Source organism: Oncorhynchus mykiss, unplaced genomic scaffold, assembly GCF_013265735.2.
Source record: "Oncorhynchus mykiss isolate Arlee unplaced genomic scaffold, USDA_OmykA_1.1 un_scaffold_130, whole genome shotgun sequence".
In the NCBI taxonomy this organism is placed as follows: domain Eukaryota; kingdom Metazoa; phylum Chordata; class Actinopteri; order Salmoniformes; family Salmonidae; genus Oncorhynchus; species Oncorhynchus mykiss.
Window position 1 is genome coordinate 938,936 of NW_023493663.1, and position 26,499 is coordinate 965,434.

The 26,499-nt window shown below is 46.3% G+C and overlaps 1 protein-coding gene across 2 annotated transcripts in view; it reads right to left on the reverse strand.

Moving 5' to 3' along the window:
- Nucleotides 1-26,499, reverse strand: part of LOC110512919 (DNA topoisomerase 3-alpha) — a 46,106-nt gene that overhangs the window by 839 nt on the left and 18,768 nt on the right. For both annotated transcript variants that reach the window (XR_005041769.1, XM_036972286.1), the window contains exons 12-18: nt 23,190-23,375; nt 20,511-20,640; nt 14,970-15,083; nt 11,314-11,479; nt 11,052-11,198; nt 8,254-8,376; nt 783-1,540 (exon numbers count right to left, since the gene is read on the reverse strand). Coding sequence is in view for 1 of the 2 variants with exons in the window: in XM_036972286.1 (XP_036828181.1) it covers nt 783-1,540; nt 8,254-8,376; nt 11,052-11,198; nt 11,314-11,479; nt 14,970-15,083; nt 20,511-20,640; nt 23,190-23,375 (1,624 nt within the window). In the remaining variant the exon portion in view is untranslated. The remainder of the gene's footprint in view (nt 1-782; nt 1,541-8,253; nt 8,377-11,051; nt 11,199-11,313; nt 11,480-14,969; nt 15,084-20,510; nt 20,641-23,189; nt 23,376-26,499) is intronic.

Here is a 26,499-nt window from a genome sequence, read left to right on the forward strand (position 1 = left end):
GTGTGTGTGTTACAGTGCGTGTGTGTTACAGTGTGTGCGTGTGTTACAGTGTGTGTGTGTTACAGTGTGTGTGTGTTATAGTGTGTGTGTGTGTTACAGTGTGTGTGTGTTATAGTGTGTGTGTGTTATAGTGTGTGTGTGTGTGTGTGTTATAGTGTGTGTGTGTGTTACAGTGTGTGTGTGTGTTACAGCGTGTGTGTGTTATAGTGTGTGTGTGTTACAGTGTGTGTGTGTGTTATAGTGTGTGTGTTACAGAGTGTGTGTGTGTTACAGTGTGTGTGTGTGTGTGTTACAGTGTGTGTGTGTTACAGTGTGTGTGTTACAGTGTGTGTGTGTTACAGTGTGTGTGTGTGTGTGTGTGTGTGTGTGTGTGTGTTATAGTGTGTGTGTGTTACAGTTTGTGTGTGTTACAGTGTGTGTGTGTGTTACAGTGTGTGTGTGTGTGTTACAGTGTGTGTGATAGTGTGTGTGTGTTATAGTGTGTGTGTGTGTGTGTTACAGTGTGTGTGTGTTACAGTGTGTGTGTGTTACAGCGTGTGTGTGTGTTACAGTGTGTGTGTGTGTTACAGTGTGTGTGTGTTACAGTGTGTGTGTGTGTGTGTGTGTATTACAGCGTGTGTGTGTGTTACAGTGTGTGTGTGTGTGTGTGTGTGTTACAGTGTGTGTGTGTGTGTGTGTTACAGTGTGTGTGTGTGTGTGTGTGTTACAGTGTGTGTGTTACAGAGTGTGTGTGTGTGTGTGTGTATGTTACAGTGTGTGTGTTACAGCGTGTGTTTTGTTACCTGGTGGTGGGATGTTCTCGTCAGCCCAGAGGAAGAATCCACACTGTTGATCTCTGGGCTTCTCACAGGTATGGAACACTCTTCCTTTATTATGTCCTTCCTTCTGCACTGTCCTCTGAACCGCTGGCTCACTGCAGTTACAAACCACCTCCCCCACGGAGCTCCTGGGGGGCTGCTGTGGCCTGCTGGGTGGCGCCCCCTGGGGGCCTGGAAGGTAAACGTTAGTGTCGGGCTGGTCGGTCCACAGGAAGAAGTTACAGCCTCCAGAGGAACACTTATAGAACTGTCTGCCCTGGTTAGGACCGTCTTTCCTCACGGTGAGGAGGACCGCCTCCGACCCACAGTTACACACTGTGGCGTCACCACCTCTGGGGTCAGGGGGTGGGGCCTGGGGGTCAGGGCGAGGGTGGGGGGGCCAGGACGAGGAGGGGGGGTTGGGGGCTTGGGGAGACAGGGGGTCCGGTCTGGGGGCTGGGCGAGGTCTAGGCTGATTGGTTGCAGTGTCTCCCCTTCCTCCTCCTCTTCCTCCCCCAGCTGCTCCTCTTCCTCCCCCAGCTGCTCCTACTCCTCTTCCTCCCCCAGCTCCCCCTCTTCCTCCTACAGCTCCTCCTACTCCTCCCGCCACCCCCCCTCCACCCATTCTGAGGTATTTGAGGTTGAGCACCTCCCTCAGTGTCTCGTCACACCCTCCGATGCAGCCCACAAACTCCAGCGGCATCATGGGAGGGAGGCTGCCTCGTCGGAACTTCAACTTTAACCTGCAGAGGAAGAGACAGGAGGAGTCATGTAGAGTAGTCTTTATTACACCCAGGGGGCAGTCCATCGATAGGTTATTAAATATCAGAGGAGACAGTAGTCTGTCCCAGTCCATTGATAGGTTATTAAATATCAGAGGAGACAGTAGTCTGTCCCAGTCCATTGGGGATCGATAGTTTATTAAATATCAGAGGAGACAGTAGTCTGTCCCAGTCCATTGATAGGTTATTAAATATCAGAGGAGACAGTAGTCTGTCCCAGTCCATTGATAGTTTATTAAATATCAGAGGAGACAGTAGTCTGTCCCAGTCCATTGATAGGTTATTAAATATCAGAGGATACAGTAGTCTGTCCCAGTCCATTGATAGGTTATTAAATATCAGAGGAGACAGTAGTCTGTCCCAGTCCATTGATAGGTTATTAAATATCAGAGGAGACAGTAGTCTGTCCCAGTCCATTGATAGGTTATTAAATATCAGAGGAGACAGTAGTCTGTCCCAGTCCATTGGGGATCGATAGTTTATTAAATATCAGAGGAGACAGTAGTCTGTCCCAGTCCATTGATAGGTTATTAAATATCAGAGGAGACAGTAGTCTGTCCCAGTCCGTTGATAGGTTATTAAATATCAGAGGAGACAGTAGTCTGTCCCAGTCCATTGATAGGTTATTAAATATCAGAGGAGACAGTAGTCTGTCCCAGTCCATTGGGGATTGATAGTTTATTAAATATCAGAGGAGACAGTAGTCTGTCCCAGTCCATCAATAGGTTATTAAATATCAGAGGAGACAGTAGTCTGTCCCAGTCCATTGATAGGTTATTAAATATCAGAGGAGACAGTAGTCTGTCCCAGTCCATTGATAGGTTATTAAATATCAGAGGATACAGTAGTCTGTCCCAGTCCATTGATAGGTTATTAAATATCAGAGGAGACAGTAGTCTGTCCCAGTCCATTGGGGATCGATAGTTTATTAAATATCAGAGGAGACAGTAGTCTGTCCCAGTCCATTGATAGGTTATTAAATATCAGAGGAGACAGTAGTCTGTCCCAGTCCATTGATAGGTTATTAAATATCAGAGGAGACAGTAGTCTGTCCCAGTCCGTTGATAGGTTATTAAATATCAGAGGAGACAGTAGTCTGTCCCAGTCCATTGATAGGTTATTAAATATCAGAGGAGACAGTAGTCTGTCCCAGTCCATTGGGGATTGATAGTTTATTAAATATCAGAGGAGACAGTAGTCTGTCCCAGTCCATTGATAGGTTATTAAATATCAGAGGAGACAGTAGTCTGTCCCAGTCCATTGATAGGTTATTAAATATCAGAGGAGACAGTAGTCTGTCCCAGTCCATTGATAGGTTATTAAATATCAGAGGAGACAGTAGTCTGTCCCAGTCCATTGATAGGTTATTAAATATCAGAGGATACAGTAGTCTGTCCCAGTCCATTGATAGGTTATTAAATATCAGAGGAGACAGTAGTCTGTCCCAGTCCATCGATAGGTTATTAAATATCAGAGGAGACAGTAGTCTGTCCCAGTCCATCGATAGGTTATTAAATATCAGAGGAGACAGTAGTCTGTCCCAGTCCATTGATAGGTTATTAAATATCAGAGGAGACAGTAGTCTGTCCCAGTCCATCAATAGGTTATTAAATATCAGAGGAGACAGTAGTCTGTCCCAGTCCATTGGGGATTGATAGTTTATTAAATATCAGAGGAGACAGTAGTCTGTCCCAGTCCATTGATAGGTTTTTAAATATCAGAGGAGACAGTAGTCTGTCCCAGTCCATCGATAGGTTATTAAATATCAGAGGAGACAGTAGTCTGTCCCAGTCCATTGATAGGTTATTAAATATCAGAGGAGACAGTAGTCTGTCCCAGTCCATCAATAGGTTATTAAATATCAGAGGAGACAGTAGTCTGTCCCAGTCCATTGATAGGTTATTACATATCAGAGGAGACAGTAGTCTGTCCCAGTCCATTGATAGGTTATTAAATATCAGAGGAGACAGTAGTCTGTCCCAGTCCATTGATAGGTTATTAAATATCAGAGGAGACAGTAGTCTGTCCCAGTCCATCGATAGGTTATTAAATATCAGAGGAGACAGTAGTCTGTCCCAGTCCATCAATAGGTTATTAAATATCAGAGGAGACAGTAGTCTGTCCCAGTCCATTGATAGGTTATTAAATATCAGAGGAGACAGTAGTCTGTCCCAGTCCATTGATAGGTTATTAAATATCAGAGGATACAGTAGTCTGTCCCAGTCCATTGATAGGTTATTAAATATCAGAGGATACAGTAGTCTGTCCCAGTCCATTGATAGGTTATTAAATATCAGAGGAGACAGTAGTCTGTCCCAGTCCATCGATAGGTTATTAAATATCAGAGGAGACAGTAGTCTGTCCCAGTCCATCGATAGGTTATTAAATATCAGAGGAGACAGTAGTCTGTCCCAGTCCATTGATAGGTTATTAAATATCAGAGGAGACAGTAGTCTGTCCCAGTCCATCAATAGATTATTAAATATCAGAGGAGACAGTAGTCTGTCCCAGTCCATTGGGGATTGATAGTTTATTAAATATCAGAGGAGACAGTAGTCTGTCCCAGTCCATTGATAGGTTTTTAAATATCAGAGGAGACAGTAGTCTGTCCCAGTCCATCGATAGGTTATTAAATATCAGAGGAGACAGTAGTCTGTCCCAGTCCATTGATAGGTTATTAAATATCAGAGGAGACAGTAGTCTGTCCCAGTCCATCAATAGGTTATTAAATATCAGAGGAGACAGTAGTCTGTCCCAGTCCATTGATAGGTTATTACATATCAGAGGAGACAGTAGTCTGTCCCAGTCCATTGATAGGTTATTAAATATCAGAGGAGACAGTAGTCTGTCCCAGTCCATTGATAGGTTATTAAATATCAGAGGATACAGTAGTCTGTCCCAGTCCATTGATAGGTTATTAAATATCAGAGGAGACAGTAGTCTGTCCCAGTCCATTGATAGGTTATTAAATATCAGAGGAGACAGTAGTCTGTCCCAGTCCATCGATAGGTTATTAAATATCAGAGGAGACAGTAGTCTGTCCCAGTCCATCAATAGGTTATTAAATATCAGAGGAGACAGTAGTCTGTCCCAGTCCATTGATAGGTTATTAAATATCAGAGGAGACAGTAGTCTGTCCCAGTCCATTGATAGGTTATTAAATATCAGAGGAGACAGTAGTCTGTCCCAGTCCATTGATAGGTTATTAAATATCAGAGGAGACAGTAGTCTGTCCCAGTCCATCAATAGGTTATTAAATATCAGAGGAGACAGTAGTCTGTCCCAGTCCATTGATAGGTTATTAAATATCAGAGGATACAGTAGTCTGTCCCAGTCCATTGATAGGTTATTAAATATCAGAGGAGACAGTAGTCTGTCCCAGTCCATTGATAGGTTATTAAATATCAGAGGAGACAGTAGTCTGTCCCAGTCCATCAATAGGTTATTAAATATCAGAGGAGACAGTAGTCTGTCCCAGTCCATTGATAGGTTATTAAATATCAGAGGAGACAGTAGTCTGTCCCAGTCCATTGATAGGTTATTAAATATCAGAGGAGACAGTAGTCTGTCCCAGTCCATTGATAGGTTATTACATATCAGAGGAGACAGTAGTCTGTCCCAGTCCATTGGGGATCGATAGTTTATTAAATATCAGAGGAGACAGTAGTCTGTCCCAGTCCATTGATAGGTTATTAAATATCAGAGGAGACAGTAGTCTGTCCCAGTCCATCGATAGGTTATTAAATATCAGAGGAGACAGTAGTCTGTCCCAGTCCATCAATAGGTTATTAAATATCAGAGGAGACAGTAGTCTGTCCCAGTCCATTGATAGGTTATTAAATATCAGAGGAGACAGTAGTCTGTCCCAGTCCATTGATAGGTTATTAAATATCAGAGGAGACAGTAGTCTGTCCCAGTCCATTGATAGGTTATTAAATATCAGAGGAGACAGTAGTCTGTCCCAGTCCATCAATAGGTTATTAAATATCAGAGGAGACAGTAGTCTGTCCCAGTCCATTGATAGGTTATTAAATATCAGAGGAGACAGTAGTCTGTCCCAGTCCATTGATAGGTTATTAAATATCAGAGGATACAGTAGTCTGTCCCAGTCCATTGATAGGTTATTAAATATCAGAGGAGACAGTAGTCTGTCCCAGTCCATCAATAGGTTATTAAATATCAGAGGAGACAGTAGTCTGTCCCAGTCCATTGATAGGTTATTAAATATCAGAGGAGACAGTAGTCTGTCCCAGTCCATTGATAGGTTATTAAATATCAGAGGAGACAGTAGTCTGTCCCAGTCCATTGATAGGTTATTACATATCAGAGGAGACAGTAGTCTGTCCCAGTCCATTGGGGATCGATAGTTTATTAAATATCAGAGGAGACAGTAGTCTGTCCCAGTCCATCAATAGGTTATTAAATATCAGAGGAGACAGTAGTCTGTCCCAGTCCATTGATAGGTTATTAAATATCAGAGGAGACAGTAGTCTGTCCCAGTCCATTGATAGGTTATTAAATATCAGAGGAGACAGTAGTCTGTCCCAGTCCATCGATAGGTTATTAAATATCAGAGGAGACAGTAGTCTGTCCCAGTCCATTGATAGGTTATTAAATATCAGAGGAGACAGTAGTCTGTCACCCATTCCATCTCAAATATTACCACCCATCCCCCCTCAAATATTACAACCCACCCCCCCTCAAATATTATCACCCATCCCCCCTCAAATATTACAACCCATCCCCCCTCAAATATGACCACCCATCCCCCCTCAAATATTACCACCCATCCCCCCTCAAATATTACAACCCATCCCCCCTCAAATATTACCACCCATCCCCCCTCAAATATTACCACCCATCCCCCCTCAAATATTACAACCCATCCCCCCTCAAATATTACCACCCATCTCCCCTCAAATATTACAACCCATCCCCCCTCAAATATTACCACCCATCCCATCTCAAATATTACAACCCATCCCCCCTCAAATATGACCACCCATCCCCCCTCAAATATTACCACCCATCCCCCCTCAAATATTACCACCCATCCCCCCTCAAATATTACCACCCATCCCCCCTCAAATATTACAACCCATCCCCCCTCAAATATGACCACCCCTCCCCCCTCAAATATTACAACCCATCCCACCTCAAATATGACCACCCCTCCCCCCTCAGCTCAGCTATGACCACCCCTCCCCCCTCAAATATTACCACCCATCCCCCCTCAAATATTACAACCCATCCCCCCTCAAATATGACCACCCCTCCCCCCTCAAATATTACAACCCATCCCACCTCAAATATGACCACCCCTCCCCCCTCAGCTCAGCTATGACCACCCATCCCATCTCAAATATTACCACCCATCCCCCCTCAAATATGACCACCCCTCCCCCTCAGCTCAGCTATGACCACCCATCCCCCCTCAAATATGACCACCCCTCCCCCCTCAAATATGACCACCCATCCCCCCTCAAATATGACCACCCATCCCCCCTCAAATATGACCACCCATCCCCCCTCAAATATGACCACCCATCCCATCTCAAATATTACCACCCCTCCCCCTCAACAATGACCACCCCTCCCCCCTCAACAATGACCACCCCTCCCCCCTCAGCTCAAGCGACTTGATGTTAGACAGGTCATTTGCTGAATCTGGCATTAGCACTGGAGAATGGCAGTGGGACAGTTTTTACATGACGGAAACAAACGCCTCCGTAGCGCCAGCAGATGGATTAAATGAACCATCTGTAACAGACGGCCCTGAATGTTAGAATGGGTTAAATGAACCATCTGTAACAGACGGCCCTGAATGTTAGAATGGATTAAATGAACCATCTGTAACAGACGGCCCTGAATGTTAGAATGGATTAAATGAACCATCTGTAACAGACGGCCCTGAATGTTAGAATGGACTAAATTAACCATCTGTAATAGACGGCCCTGAATGTTAGAATGGATTAAATGAACCATCTGTAACAGACAGCCCTGAATGTTAGAATGGATTAAATTAACCATCTGTAACAGACGGCCCTGAATGTTAGAATGGGATAAATGAACCATCTGTAACAGACGGCCCTGAATGTTAGAATGGGTTAAATGAACCATCTGTAACAGACGGCCCTGAATGTTAGAATGGGTTAAATGAACCATATGTAACAGACGGCCCTGAATGTTAGAATGGATTAAATGAACCATCTGTAACAGAAGGCCCTGAACGTTAGAATGGACTAAATTAACCATCTGTAACAGACGGTCATCAGGGCCTCGTCCACTCTGAAACTGGAGAGATTCCTCAGATTGGCTTCAAAACTCAGTTTGCTATCAAGGACAATACCAAGATATCTGTACTGATGTCTCCATCAGGACTCTTTGATGTGGCTGGTTTATATCACTGTCTCCACTACCATCAGGGCGGGCAGGCAGACAAGCAGGCAGACAGACAGACAGGTATAACAGACAGACAGACAGACAGGTATAACAGACAGACAGACAGACAGACAGGTATGACAGACAGACAGACAGACAGACAGGTATAACAGACAGACAGACCGATACCTACATGTGAACGGGGCGAGGCTGACAGGTGGGACAGACAGACAGGTATAACAGACAGACAGGTATGACAGACAGGTATAACAGACAGACAGACCGATACCTACATGTGAACGGGGCGAGGCTGACAGGTGGGACAGACAGACTCGTCTCTGTTGACCTCTAACACCGTGTCCGGAAACCACACGGAACACTTGCATTCTGGGTAACCAACGCAGGCCAGGTACTTCCTGTTAGAGAGAGAGGATTGGAAGATATTGAATAGCAGAGAAGCAGACTACGAGTGTATACCCTCCAAGACGTTGGGTAAAATGTTGTGAAAGTGGTCAAAATGTCCGTTTGGAAAAGTTCAGAGAAAAAGTTGTTGAGGAAGAACAACAGAACGAATCTTCCTTCCCCAAAACAGAACGAACCTTCCTTCACAACAACAAAACGAACCGTACTTCCTCCACAACAACAAAACAAACCTTCCTTCCTCCACAACAACAAAACAAACCTTCTTTCACAACAACCAAACAAACCTTCTTTCACAACAACAAAACAAACCTTCCTTCATAACAACAAAACAGACCTTCCTTCATAACAACAAAACAAACCTTCCTTCCTTCCTTCACAACAACAAAACAGACCTTCCTTCATAACAACAAAACAGACCTTCCTTCATAACAACAAAACAAACCTTCCTTCACAACAACCAAACAAACCTTCTTTCACAACAACAAAACAAACCTTCCTTCCTTCCTTCACAACAACAAAACAGACCTTCCTTCATAACAACAAAACAGACCTTCCTTCATAACAACAGAACGAACAATCCTTCCTTCAAAAAAACAAAACAAACTTTCCTTCACAACAACAGAACCAACCTTCCTTCCTTCCTTCACAACAACAAAACGAACCTTCCTTCCTTCCTTCACAACAACAAAACGAACCGTCCTTCCTTCACAACAACAGAACGAACCTTCCTTCACAACAACAAAACGAACCGTACTTCCTCCACAACAACAAAACTAACCTTCCTTCCTTCACAACAACAAAACGAACTGTCCTTCCTTCACAACAACAAAATGAACCTTCCTTCCTTCCTTCACAACAACAAAACAAACCTTCCTTCACAACAACAAAACAAACCTTCCTTCACAACAACAAAACGGACCTTCCTTCCTTCACAACAACCAAACAAACCTTCTTTCACAACAACCAAACAAACCTTCTTTCACAACAACAAAACAAACCTTCCTTCCTTCACAACAACAAAACAGACCTTCCTTCATAACAACAAAACAGACCTTCCTTCATAACAACAGAACGAACAATCCTTCCTTCAAAACAACAAAACAAACTTTCCTTCACAACAGAACCAACCTTCCTTCACAACAAAACTAACCTTCCTTCACAACAAAACTAACCTTCCTTCCTTCACAACAACAAAACAGTCCTTCCTTCACAACAACAAAACAAACCTTCACAACAGAACCAATCTTTCTTCACAACAGAACCAACCTTCCTTCACAACAACAGAACCAACCTTCCTTCACAACAACAAAACAAACCTTCCTTCACAACAGAACCAACCTTCCTTCACAACAGAACCAACCTTCCTTCACAACAACAGAACCAACCTTCCTTCCTTCCTTCCTTCACAACAACAAAACAAACCTTCCTTCCTTCCTTCACAACAACAAAACGAACCGTCCTTCCTTCACAACAACAGAACTAACCGTACTTCCTCCACAACAACAAAACAAACCTTCCTTCCTTCACAACAACAGAACAAACCTTCCTTCCGCAAAACAGAACGAACCTTCCTTCACAACAACAAAACGAACCGTACTTCCTTCACAACAACAAAACTAACCTTCCTTCCTTCACAACAACAAAACTAACCTTCCTTCCTTCACAACAACAAAACAAACCTTCCTTCACGACAACAAAACGAACCTTCCTTCCTTCACAACAACCAAACAAACCTTCTTTCACAACAACCAAACAAACCTTTCACAACAACAAAACAAACCTTCCTTCCTTCACAACAACAAAACAGACCTTCCTTCATAACAACAGAACGAACAATCCTTCCTTCAAAACAAACTTTCCTTCACAACAGAACCAACCTTCCTTCACAACAAAACTAACCTTCCTTCACAACAAAAATAACCTTCCTTCCTTCCTTCACAACAACAAAACAGTCCTTCCTTCACAACAACAAAACAAACCTTCACAACAGAACCAACCTTTCTTCACAACAGAACCAACCTTCCTTCACAACAACAGAACCAACCTTCCTTCACAACAACAAAACAAACCTTCCTTCACAACAGAACCAACCTTCCTTCACAACAGAACCAACCTTCCTTCCCAACAGAACCAACCGTCCTTCACAACAACAAAACCTACCTTCCTTCACAACAGAACCAACCTTCCTTCCCAACAGAACCAACCTTCCTTCCCAGCAGAACCAACCTTCCTTCCCAACAGAACCAACCTTCCTTCCCAACAGAACCAACCTTCCTTCCCAACAGAACCAACCTTCCTTCCCAACAGAACCAACCTTCCTTCCCAACAGAACCAACCTTCCGTCCCAACAGAACCAACCTTCCGTCACAACAGAACCAACTTTCCTTCACAACAGAACCAACCTTCCTTCCCAACAGAACCAACCTTCCGTCCCAACAGAACCAACCTTCCGTCCCAACAGAACCAACCTTCCGTCCCAACAGAACCAACCTTCCTTCCCAACAGAACCAACCTTCCTTCATAAAATTTGTCTCCCCCAGTCTCCACCCTTCCCCAATCTCCTCCGTCCCCCAGTCTCATCCCTCCCCCCAGTCTCCACCCTTCCCCAATCTCCCCCGTCTCATCCCTTCCCCTAGTGTCCTCGTCTAATCTGTGTCCCCCGTCTCACCCGTTCCCCTCCTTCCTCCTCCGCAGCACCATGTCCCGCCCACACTGAGGACATTTCCTGACTGGGAGGGGCATTTCCATATCCTGCTGCTCTGATTCGCTGAACTCCTGGGCAGCGCCCAGATAGATAGACAGAGCCTCGTCCAACCTGAGAGACGACAAGAAACAACACATTACAACTGCTGTGTGTCTGTATGTATACACTGTGTGTGTGTGTGTATATACACTGTATGCGTGTGTGTGTGTGTGTGTGTGTGTTTCACCTCTTGGCTTTCTTAACAGACTCTACGAAGACCGTCTTGTATTTTTGAATGTGGTGTCTCAACACGCTCTGTTTGTCCTTCCTCCCCTCCGATACCAGCTTCAGGTCCGCCTCCAGCTCCGCCCGCAGGTGTGGCTTAGACATCTCATACCCCATGGAGTTATAACCTACAGACACACATTCACATCGGAGTCATTTAGCAGACTCTCTTATCCAAAGCCACTACAGCAGTGAGTCATTTAGCAGACTCTCTGATCCAGAGACACTACAGTAGGGAGTCATTTAGCAGACTCTCTGATCCAGAGACACTTACAGTAGGGAGTCATTTAGCAGACTCTCTTATCCAAAGCCACTACAGCAGTGAGTCATTTAGCAGACTCTCTGATCCAGAGCCACTTACAGTAGGGCGTCATTTAGCAGACTCTCTTATCCAGAGGCACTACAGTAGTGAGTCATTTAGCAGACTCTCTGATCCAAAGCCACTACAGTAGTGAGTCATTTAGCAGACTCTCTGATCCAGAGCCACTTACAGTAGGGCGTCATTTAGCAGACTCTCTTATCCAGATGCACTACAGTAGTGAGTCATTTAGCAGACTCTCTGATCCAGAGACACTACAGTAGTGAGTCATTTAGCAGACTCTCTGATCCAGAGGCACTACAGTAGTGAGTCATTTAGCAGACTCTCTGATCCAGAGGCACTACAGTAGTGAGTCATTTAGCAGACTCTCTGATCCAGAGACACTACAGTAGTGAGTCATTTAGCAGACTCTCTGATCCAGAGCCACTACAGTAGGGAGTCATTTAGCAGACTCTCTGACCCAGAGACACTACAGTAGTGAGTCATTTAGCAGACTCTCTGATCCAGAGCCACTACAGTAGGGAGTCATTTAGCAGACTCTCTGATCCAGAGACACTACAGTAGTGAGTCATTTAGCAGACTCTCTGATCCAGAGACACTTACAGTAGGGAGTCATTTAGCAGACTCTCTCATCCAGAGACACTATAGTAGTGAGTCATTTAGTAGACTCTCTAATCCAAAGACACTTACAGTAGGGAGTCATTCGTACCTACCCTCCACCAGTCCCCCTTCCCTACCCTCCACCAGTCCCTTCCCCCCATACCTACCCTCCACCAATCCCCCTTCCCTACACTCCACCAGTCCCTTCCCCCCAGTACATACCTACCCTCCTCCACCAGTCCCCCGTACCTACCCTCTACCAGTCCCTTCCCCCTCGTACCTACCCTCCACCAGCCCCCCCCCCCCCCCCCACCCTCCACCAGTCCCCCGTACCTACCCTCCACCAGTCCCTTCCCTCCGTACCTACCCTCTACCCCCCTTCCGCACTGTACCTACCCTCCATCAGTCCCTTCCCCCCCGTACCTACCCTCCACCCCCCCATCAACCCCGTACCTACCCTCCACCAGTCCCTCGTACCTACCCTCCACCAGTCCCTTCCCCCCGTACCTACCCTCCACCCCCCATCAACCCCGTACCTACCCTCCACCAGTCCCTTCCCCCTGTACCTATCCTCCACCAGTCCCTTCCCCCGTACCTACCCTCCACCAGTCCCTTCCCCCCGTACCTACCCTCCACCAGTCCCTTCCCCCTGTACCTACCCTCCACCTGTCCCTTCCCCCTGTACCTACCCTCCACCCCCCATCCCCCTGGTACCTACCCTCCACCAGTCCCTTCCCACCATACCTACCCTCCACCAGTCCCTTCTCCCCCGTACCTACCCTCCACCAGTCCCTTCTCCCCCGTACCTACCCTCCACCAGTCCCTTCCCCCGTACCTACCCTCTACCCCCCTTCCGCACTGTACCTACCCTCCACCAGTCCCTTCCCCCCCGTACCTACCCTCCACCCCCCATCAACCCCGTACCTACCCTCCACCAGTCCCTTCCCCCACTATCTACCCTCAACCAGTCCTTTCCCCCACTATCTACCCTCCACCAGTCCCTTCCCCCGTACCTACTCTCCAACAGTCCCTTCCCCCCCGTACCTACCCTCCACCCCCCCATCCCCCCGTACCTACCCTCCACCAGTCCCTTCCCCCCCGTACCTATCCTCTACCCCCCCATCCCCCCGTACCTACCCTCCACCAGTCCCCCGTACCTACCCTCCACCAGTCCCTTCCCCCCGTACCTACCCTCTACCCCCCTTCCGCACTGTCCCTACCCTCCACCAGTCCCTTCCCCCCGTACCTACCCTCCATGAGTCCCTTCCCCCCATACCTACCCTCCACCCCCCATCAACCCCGTACCTACCCTCCACCAGTCCCTTCCCCCTGTACCTACCCTCCACCAGTCCCTTCCCCTGTACCTACCCTCCACCAGTCCCTTCCCCCCGTACCTACCCTCCACCAGTCCCTTCCCCCCGTACCTACCCTCCACCAGTCCCTTCCCCCCGTACCTACCCTCCACCAGTCCCTTCTCCCCCGTACCTACCCTCCACCAGTCCCTTCCCCCGTACCTACCCTCTACCCCCCTTCCGCACTGTACCTACCCTCCACCAGTCCCTTCCCCCCCGTACCTACCCTCCACCCCCCATCAACCCCGTACCTACCCTCCACCGGTCCCTTCCCCCACTATCTACCCTCAACCAGTCCTTTCCCCCACTATCTACCCTCCACCAGTCCCTTCCCCCGTACCTACTCTCCAACAGTCCCTTCCCCCCCGTACCTACCCTCCACCCCCCATCAACCCCGTACCTACCCTCCAACAGTCCCTTCCCCCCGTACCTACCCTCCACCAGTCCCTTCCCCCACTATCTACCCTCAACCAGTCCTTTCCCCCACTATCTACACTCCACCAGTCCCTTCCCCCGTACCTACTCTCCAACAGTCCCTTCCCCCCCGTACCTACCCTCCACCCCCCTTCAACCCCGTACCTACCCTCCAACAGTCCCTTCCCCCTGTACCTACCCTCCAACAGTCCCTTTCCCCACTATCTACCCTCAACCAGTCCTTTCCCCCACTATCTACCCTCCACCAGTCCCTTCCCCCGTACCTACTCTCCACACCCACCGCTTTCCCCCCGTACCTACCCTCCACCCCCCATCAACCCCGTACCTACCCTCCAACAGTCCCTTCCCCCCGTACCTACCCTCCACCAGTCCCTTCCCCCACTATCTACCCTCCACCAGTCCCATCCCCTCGTACCTACCCTCCACCAGTCCCATCCCCTCGTACCTACCCTCCACCCCCCTTCAACCCCGTACCTACCCTCCAACAGTCCCTTCCCCCTGTACCTACCCTCCAACAGTCCATTTCCCCACTATCTACCCTCAACCAGTCCTTTCCCCCACTATCTACCCTCCACCAGTCCCTTCCCCCGTACCTACTCTCCACACCCACCGCTTTCCCCCCGTACCTACCCTCCACCCCCCATCAACCCCGTACCTACCCTCCAACAGTCCCTTCCCCCCGTACCTACCCTCCACCAGTCCCTTCCCCCACTATCTACCCTCCACCAGTCCCATCCCCTCGTACCTACCCTCCACCAGTCCCATCCCCTCGTACCTACCCTCCACACCCACCCCTTTCCCCCCGTACCTACCCTCCACCAGTCCCCCGTACCTACCCCCCACCAGTCCCCGGACATACCCTCCACCAGTCCCCTGTACCTACCCTATACCCCCTTTCCCCCCAGTACCTACCCTCCACCAGTCCCATCCCCAGTTCTCCTGGTAGAAACCTCTGATCAGCTGTTAGTCCCACGTACATACGGCTCTTTATGGTCTCAATGTGATCTGCGTGGGTGGCATCCGTACCTGTTAAAACACACTGCAGTTAACCACTAACAAACACACTGCAGTTAACCACTAACACACTGCAGTTAACCACTAACAAACACATTGCAGTTAACCACTAACATACTGCAGTTAACCACTAACACACTGCAGTTAACCACTAACACACTGCAGTTAACCACGAACAAACACACTGCAGTTAACCACTAACAAACACACAGCAGTTAACCACTAACAAACACACTGCAGTTAACCACTAACACACTGCAGTTAACCACAAACACACTGCAGTTAACCACAAACACACTGCAGTTAACCACTAACAAAACACACTGCAGTTAACCACTAACACAACACACTGCAGTTAACCACTAACACACTGCAGTTAACCACTAACACACTGCAGTTAACCACTAACTAACACACTGCAGTTAACCACTAACAAACACACTGCAGTTAACCACTAACAAACACACTGCAGTTAACCACTAACAAACACACTGCAGTTAACCACTAACACACAGCAGTTAACCACTAACAAACACACAGCAGTTAACCACTAACACACAGCAGTTAACCACTAACAAACACACTGCAGTTAACCACTAACACACTGCAGTTAAACACTAACACACTGCAGTTAACCACTAACATACTGCAGTTAACCACTAACAAACACACTGCAGTTAACCACTAACAAACACACTGCAGTTAACCACTAACACACTGCAGTTAAACACTAACACACTGCAGTTAACCACTAACACACTGCAGTTAACCACTAACAAACACACTGCAGTTAACCACTAACACACTGCAGTTAACCACTAACACACACACTGCAGTTAACCACTAACAAACACACTGCAGTTAACCACTAACAAACACACTGCAGTTAACCACTAACACACTGCAGTTAACCACTAACACACTGCAGTTAACCACTAACACACTACAGTTAACCACTAACACACTACAGTTAACCACTAACAAAACACACTGCAGTTAACCACTAACACACTGCAGTTAACCACTAACACACTGCAGTTAACCACTAACACACTGCAGTTAACCACTAACACACTGCAGTTAACCACTATCACACTGCAGTTAACCGCTAACAAACACACTGCAGTTAACCACTAACACACCGCAGTTAACCACTAACAAACACACTGCAGTTAACCACTAACAAACACACTGCAGTTAACCACTAACAAACACACTGCAGTTAACCACTAACACACTGCAGTTAACCACTAACACACTGCAGTTAACCACTAACAAAACACACTGCAGTTAACCACTAACATACTGCAGTTAACCACTAACAAACACACTGCAGTTAACCACTAACACACTGCAGTTAACCACTAACAAAACACACTGCAGTTAACCACTCACAAAACACACTGCAGTTAACCACTAACACACTGCAGTTAACCACTAACACACTGCAGTTAACCACTAACAAACACACTGCAGTTAACCACTAACAAACACACTGCAGTTAACCACTAACAAACACACTGCAGTTAACCACTAACAAACACACTGCAGTTAACCACTAACATACTGCAGTTAACCACTAACAAACACACTGCAGTTAACCACTAACACACTGCAGTTAACCACTAACAAACACACTGCAGTTAACCACTAACAAACACACTGCAGTTAACCACTAACAAACACACTGCAGTTAACCACTAACAAACACACTGCAGTTAACCACTAACACACTGCAGTTAACCACTAACACACTGCAGTTAACCACTAACAAACACACTGCAGTTAACCACTAACAAACACACTGCAGTTAACCACTAACAAACACACTGCAGTTAACCACTAACACACTGCAGTTAACCACTAACAAAACACACTGCAGTTAACCACAAACACACTGCAGTTAACCACTAACACACTGCAGTTAACCACTAACAAAACACACTGCAGTTAACCACAAACACACTGCAGTTAACCACTAACACACTGCAGTTAACCACTCACAAAACACACTGCAGTTAACCACTAACACACTGCAGTTAATCACTAACACACTGCAGTTAACCACTAACAAACACACTGCAGTTAACCACTAACAAAACACACTGCAGTTAACCACTAACACACTTCACTGCAGTTAACCACAAACGCACTGCAGTTAACCACTAACACACTGCAGTTAACCACTAACACACTGCAGTTAACCACTAACACACTGCAGTTAACCACTAACACACTGCAGTTAACCACTAACAAAACACACTGCAGTTAACCACTAACACACTGCAGTTAAACACTAACACACTGCAGTTAACCACTAACATACTGCAGTTAACCACTAACAAACACACTGCAGTTAACCACTAACAAACACACTGCAGTTAACCACTAACAAAACACACTGCAGTTAACCACTAACAAACACACTGCAGTTAACCACTCACAAAACACACTGCAGTTAACCACTAACAAAACACACTGCAGTTAACCACTAACAAACACACTGCAGTTAACCACTAACACACTGCAGTTAACCACTAACACACTGCAGTTAACCACTAACACACTGCAGTTAACCACTAACACACTGCAGTTAACCACTAACACACACACTGCAGTTAACCACTAACAAACACACTGCAGTTAACCACTAACAAACACACTGCAGTTAACCACTAACACACTGCAGTTAACCACTAACACACTGCAGTTAACCACTAACACACACACTGCAGTTAACCACTAACAAACACACTGCAGTTAACCACTAACAAACACACTGCAGTTAACCACTAACACACTGCAGTTAACCACTAACACACTACAGTTAACCACTAACAAAACACACTGCAGTTAACCACTAACACACTGCAGTTAACCACTAACACACTGCAGTTAACCACTAACACACTGCAGTTAACCACTAACACACTGCAGTTAACCACTAACACACTGCAGTTAACCACTAACAAACACACTGCAGTTAACCACTAACAAACACACTGCAGTTAACCACTAACAAACACACTGCAGTTAACCACTAACAAACACACTGCAGTTAACCACTAACACACACACTGCAGTTAACCACTAACACACTGCAGTTAACCACTAACACACTGCAGTTAACCACTAACAAAACACACTGCAGTTAACCACTAACATACTGCAGTTAACCACTAACAAACACACTGCAGTTAACCACTAACACACTGCAGTTAACCACTAACACACTGCAGTTAACCACTAACAAACACACTGCAGTTAACCACTAACAAACACACTGCAGTTAACCACTAACACACTGCAGTTAACCACTAACAAACACACTGCAGTTAACCACTAACACACTGCAGTAAACCACTAACACACTGCAGTTAACCACTAACACACTGCAGTTAACCACTAACACACTGCAGTTAACCACTAACAAAACACACTGCAGTTAACCACTAACAAAACACACTGCAGTTAACCACTAACACACTGCAGTTAACCACTAACACACTGCAGTTAACCACTAACAAAACACACTGCAGTTAACCACTAACAAACACACTGCAGTTAACCACTAACAAAACACACTGCAGTTAACCACTAACACACTGCAGTTAACCACTAACACACTGCAGTTAACCACTAACATACTGCAGTTAACCACTAACACACCGCAGTTAACCACTAACATACTGCAGTTAACCACTAACAAACACACTTCAGTTAACCACTAACACACTGCAGTTAACCACTAACAAACACACTGCAGTTAACCACTAACAAACACACTGCAGTTAACCACTAACAAACACACTGCAGTTAACCACTAACATACTGCAGTTAACCACTAACAAACACACTTCAGTTAACCACTAACACACTGCAGTTAACCACTAACAAACACACTGCAGTTAACCACTAACAAACACACTGCAGTTAACCACTAACAAACACACTGCAGTTAACCACTAACAAACACACTGCAGTTAACCACTAACACACTGCAGTTAACCACTAACACACTGCAGTTAACCACTAACAAACACACTGCAGTTAACCACTAACAAACACACTGCAGTTAACCACTAACAAACACACTGCAGTTAACCACTAACAAACACACTGCAGTTAACCACTAACACACTGCAGTTAACCACTAACACACTGCAGTTAACCACTAACACACTGCAGTTAACCACTAACAAAACACACTGCAGTTAACCACAAACACACTGCAGTTAACCACTAACAAACACACTGCAGTTAACCACAAACACACTGCAGTTAACCACTAACAAACACACTGCAGTTAACCACTAACACACTGCAGTTAACCACTAACACACTGCAGTTAACCACTAACACACTGCAGTTAACCACTAACACACTGCAGTTAACCACTAACAAACACACTGCAGTTAACCACTAACAAACACACTGCAGTTAACCACTAACAAACACACTGCAGTTAACCACTAACACACTGCAGTTAACCACTAACATACTGCAGTTAACCACTAACAAACACACTTCAGTTAACCACTAACACACTGCAGTTAACCACTAACAAACACACTGCAGTTAACCACTAACACACTGCAGTTAACCACTAACACACTGCAGTTAACCACTAACACACTGCAGTTAACCACTAACACACTGCAGTTAACCACTAACAAACACACTGCAGTTAACCACTAACACACTGCAGTTAACCACTAACACACTGCAGTTAATCACTAACACACTGCAGTTAACCACTAACAAACACACTGCAGTTAACCACTAACAAAACACACTGCAGTTAACCACTAACACACTTCACTGCAGTTAACCACTAACACACTGCAGTTAACCACTAACACACTGCAGTTAACCACTAACAAAACACACTGCAGTTAACCACTAACAAACACACTGCAGTTAACCACTAACACACTGCAGTTAAACACTAACACACTGCAGTTAACCACTAACAAAACACACTGCAGTTAACCACAAACACACTGCAGTTAACCACTAACACACTGCAGTTAACCACTAACACACTGCAGTTAACCACTAACACACTGCAGTTAACCACTAACACACTGCAGTTAACCACTAACACACTGCAGTTAACCACTAACAAAACACACTGCAGTTAACCACAAACACACTGCAGTTAACCACTAACACACTGCAGTTAACCACTAACACACTGCAGTTAACCACTAACACACTGCAGTTAAACACTAACACACTGCAGTTAACCACTAACAAACACACTGCAGTTAACCACAAACACACTGCAGTTAACCACTAACACACTGCAGTTAACCACTAACACACTGCAGTTAAGCACTAACACACTGCAGTTAACCACTAACACACTGCAGTTAACCTGATAGTCATCTGGATATTCAGCTGTGTGTGTGTGTGTGTGTGTGTGTGTGTGTGTACCGATGCCGTGTTTCTCCATCAGTGATATGAGGTCTGCTTCCGTGAGGAGTTGAGGAGGAGAGGTCTGGCCATCCAGCATCTCTATCGCTGACGGCTGGAACTGGCTACCCTGCTCATACACTGGGATCACCTGAAACACACACACACACACACACACACACACACACACACACACACACACACACACACACACAGATTAACAAACAAACATTATGTGGAGTCCCCCAGTGGCTCACACCCTCATATATTCAACATGATAAAGACCCCCCCAGGGGTTCATAACGGGACCCTCATATATTCAACATGATAAAGACCCCCCCCCCAGGGGTTCATAACGGGACCCTCATATATTCAACATGATAAAGACCCCCCCCCCCAGGGGTTCATAACGGGACCCTCATATATTCAACATGATAAAGACCCCCCCCCCCGGGGTTCATAACGAGACCCTCATATATCCAACATGATAAAGACCCCCCCAGGGGTTCATAACGAGACCCTCATATATTCAACATGATAAAGACCCCCCCAGGGGTTCATAACGAGACCCTCATATATTCAACATGATAAAGACCCCCCCCCCGGGGTTCATAACGGAACCCTCATATATACAACATGATAAAGACCCCCCCCGGGGTTCATAACGAGACCCTCATATATTCAACATGATAAAGACCCCCCCAGGGGTTCATAACGGGACCCTCATATATTCAACATGATAAAGACCCCCCCCCCCCAGGGGTTCATAACGGGACCCTCATATATTCAACATGATAAAGACCCCCCCCCCCCCCCAGGGGTTCATAACGGGACCCTCATATATTCAACATGATAAAGACCCCCCCCCAGGGGTTCATAACGAGACCCTCATATATTCAGCATGATAAAGACCCCCCCCCCCCCAGGGGTTCATAACGGGACCCTCATATATTCAACATGATAAAGACCCCCCCCAGGGGTTCATAACAGGACCCTCATATATTCAACATGATAAAGACCCCCCCAGGGGTTCATAACTGGACCCTCATATATTCAACATGATAAAGACCCCCCCCCCCAGGGGTTCATAACGGGACCCTCATATATTCAGCATGATAAAGACCCCCCCCCAGGGGTTCATAATCACACCCTCATATATTCAGCATGATAAAGCCCCCCCCCCCCAGGGGTTCATAACGGGACCCTCATATATTCAACATGATAAAGACCCCCCCCCCAGGGGTTCATAACAGGACCCTCATATATTCAACATGATAAAGACCCCCCCCAGGGTTCATAACGGGACCCTCATATATTCAACATGATAAAGACCCCCCCCCCAGGGGTTCATAACGGGATCCTCATATATTCAACATGATAAAGACCCCCCCCCAGGGGTTCATAACGGGACCCTCATATATTCAACATGATAAAGACCCCCCCCCCAGGGGTTCATAACGGGACCCTCATATATTCAACATGATAAAGACCCCCCCAGGGGTTCATAACGGGACCCTCATATATTCAACATGATAAAGACCCCCCCCCCAGGGGTTCATATCGGGACCCTCATATATTCAACATAAAGACCCCCCCCCCAGGGGTTCATAACGGGACCCTCATATATTCAACATGATAAAGACCCCCCCCCAGGGGTTCATAACGGGACCCTCATATATTCAACATGATAAAGACCCCCCCCCCCAGGGGTTCATAACGGGACCCTCATATATTCAACATGATAAAGACCCCCCCAGGGGTTCATAACGGGACCCTCATATATTCAACATGATAAAGACCCCCCCCAGGGGTTCATAACGGGATCCTCATATAGTCAACATGATAAAGACCCCCCCCCCCCCCCCAGGGGTTCATAACGGGAACCTCAAATATTCAACATGATAAAGACCCCCCCCCCAGGGGTTCATAACGTGACCCTCATATATTCAACATGATAAAGACACCCCACCTTAGTGCTCCAGCGGTCGTAGGGGTATGACCCCCCCCCCCCGCCCCACCTTAGTGGTAAATGACCCCCCCACCTTAGTGCTCCAGCGGTCGTAGGGGTATGACCCCCCCCCCCCCCCCCAGGGGTTCATAACGGTACCCTCGTGGTAAATGACCCCCCACCTTAGTGCTCCAGCGGTCGTAGGGGTATGACCCCCCCCCCCCCCCCAGGGGTTCATAACGGTACCCTCGTGGTAAATGACCCCCCACCTTAGTGCTCCAGCGGTCGTAGGGGTATGAACCCCCCCCACCTTAGTGCTCCAGCGGTCGTAGGGGTATGACCCCCCCCCCCCCTTCGTGGTAAATGACCCCCCCCACCTTAGTGCTCCAGCAGTCGTAGGGGTATGAACCCCCCCCACCTTAGTGCTCCAGCGGTCGTAGGGGTATGAACCCCCCCCCCACCTTAGTGCTCCAGCGGTCGTAGGGGTATGACCCCCCCCCTTAGTGCTCCAGCGGTCGTAGGGGTATGACCCCCTCCCTTAGTGCTCCAGCGGTCGTAGGGGTATGACCCCCCCCCCTCGTGGTAAATGACCCCCCCCACCTTAGTGCTCCAGCGGTCGTAGGGGTATGACCCCCCCCCCCCTCGTGGTAAATGACCCCCCCCCACCTTAGTGCTCCAGCGGTCGTAGGGGTATAAACCCCCCCCCAACTTAGTGCTCCAGCGGTCGTAGGGGTATGAACCCCCCCCCCCACCTTAGTGCTCCAGCGGTCGTAGGGGTACACGTCCAGGTAGTTCCTCCTGATGATCATGAGGCCGTTTGCGGAGAACCTCTCGTGAGCCATTTCCACCTCGACCACCGTTTCCTGCCCCACAGCATCAAGGGATACGCACGCCAGGAAGTGACGCACAATGAACTCATACACACGCTGCTCGTTGCCCTGGAGACAGAAAACACATTTCAGATCTAGCCACTTACCACCGTTTTACAGATCAGGATAGTCAACTCAGGAACACGGTTGGTGTACTTGGTGTAGATACAGTTGATGTCAGAACTTTACATCCACTTAGATTGGAGTCACTAGTATATTATATGTTATATTATATAGATTATATAGATTATATAGACCTAGAACCGTGTCCCGATGTCTCCATGTCCCTAGATACAGTTGAAGTCAGAAGTTTACATACACTTAGGTTGGAGTCATTAAAACTCGTTTTTCAACCACTCCACAAATTTCTTGTTAACAAACTATAGTTTTGGGAAGTCGGTTAGGACATCTACTTTGTGCTTGACACAAGTCATTTTTCCAACAATTGTTTACAGACAGATTATTTCACTTATAATTTACTGTATCACAATTCCAGTGGGTCAGAAGTTTACATACACTAAGTTGACTTCATGAGCTACCCCAGTTCTGCACTCCATATTTCTCTGTGTACAATAAACATTTTGGTTCATTCATCCCTGCTTCCTCTTCTGAGTCCGTTCTTGGGTTCCCCCGTTTCGCACCACATAACAATACACACCATGGGACCACATAACAATACACACCATGGGACCACATAACAATACACACCATGGGACCACATAACAATACACACCATGGGACCACATAACAATACACACCATGGGACCACATAACAATACACACCATGGGACCACATAACAATACACACCATGGGACCACATAACAATACACACCATGGGACCACATAACAATACACACCATGGGACCACATAACAATACACACCATGGGACCACATAACAATACACACCATGGGACCACATAACAATACACACCATGGGACCACATAACAATACACACCATGGGACCACATAACAATACACACCATGGGACCACATAACAATACACACCATGGGACCATGGGACCACATAACAATACACACCATGGGACCACATAACAATACACACCATGGGACCACATAACAATACACACCATGGGACCACATAACAATACACACCATGGGACCATGGGACCACATAACAATACACACCATGGGACCACATAACAATACACACCATGGGACCACATAACAATACACACCATGGGACCATGGGACCACATAACAATACACACCATGGGACCATGGGACCACATAACAATACACACCATGGGACCACATAACAATACACACCATGGGACCACATAACAATACACACCATGGGACCACATAACAATACACACCATGGGACCATGGGACCACATAACAATACACACCATGGGACCACATAACAATACACACCATGGGACCACATAACAATACACACCATGGGACCACATAACAATACACACCATGGGACCACATAACAATACACACCATGGGACCACATAACAATACACACCATGGAACCACATAACAATACACACCATGGGACCACATAACAATACACACCATGGGACCACATAACAATACACACCATGGGACCACATAACAACACACACCATGGGACCACATAACAATAAACACCATGGGACCACATAACAATACACACCATGGGACCACATAACAATACACACCATGGGACCATGGGACCACATAACAATACACACCATGGGACCACATAACAATACACACCATGGGACCACATAACAATACACACCATGGGACCACATAACAATACACACCATGGGACCATGGGACCACATAACAATACACACCATGGGACCACATAACAATACACACCATGGGACCACATAACAATACACACCATGGGACCACATAACAATACACACCATGGGACCACATAACAATACACACCATGGGACCACATAACAATACAAACCATGGGACCACATAACAATACACACCATGGGACCACATAACAATACACACCATGGGACCACATAACAATACACACCATGGGACCACATAACAATACACACCATGGGACCACATAACAATACACACCATGGGACCACATAACAATACACACCATGGAACTTCATAACAATACACACCATGGGACCACATAACAATACACACCATGGGACCACATAACAATACACACCATGGGACCACATAACAATACACACCATGGAACCACATAACAATACACACCATGGGACCACATAACAATACACACCATGGGACCACATAACAATACACACCATGGGACCACATAACAATACACACCATGGGACCATGGGACCACATAACAATACACACCATGGGACCACATAACAATACACACCATGGGACCACATAACAATACACACCATGGGACCACATAACAATACACACCATGGGACCACATAACAATACACACCATGGGACCACATAACAATACACACCATGGGACCACATAACAATACACACCATGGGAACACATAACAATACACACCATGGGACCACATAACAATACACACCATGGGACCATGGGACCACATAACAATACACACCATGGGAACACATAACAATACACACCATGGGACCACATAACAATACACACCATGGGACCACATAACAATACACACCATGGGACCATGGGACCACATAACAATACACACCATGGGACCATGGGACCACATGGTCAGGAATTGTGAAAAACTGAGTTTAAATGTATTTGGCTAAGGTGTACTGTATACCTGTAGTGTGTTGGTGTACTTGGTGTATATATATATATATATATACCTGTAGTGTGTTGGTGTACTTGATATATATATATATACCTGTAGTGTGTTGGTGTACTTGGTGTATATATATACCTGTAGTGTGTTGGTGTACTTGGTGTATATATATATACCTGTAGTGTGTTGGTGTACTTGGTGTGTATATATATATATACCTGTAGTGTGTTGGTGTACTTGGTGTATATATATATATATACCTGTAGTGTGTTGGTGTACTTGGTGTGTGTATATATACCTGTAGTGTGTTGGTGTACTTGGTGTATATATATATATATACCTGTAGTGTGTTGGTGTACTTGGTGTATATATATATATATACCTGTAGTGTGTTGGTGTACTTGGTGTATATATATATACCTGTAGTGTGTTGGTGTACTTGGTGTGTATATATATATACCTGTAGTGTG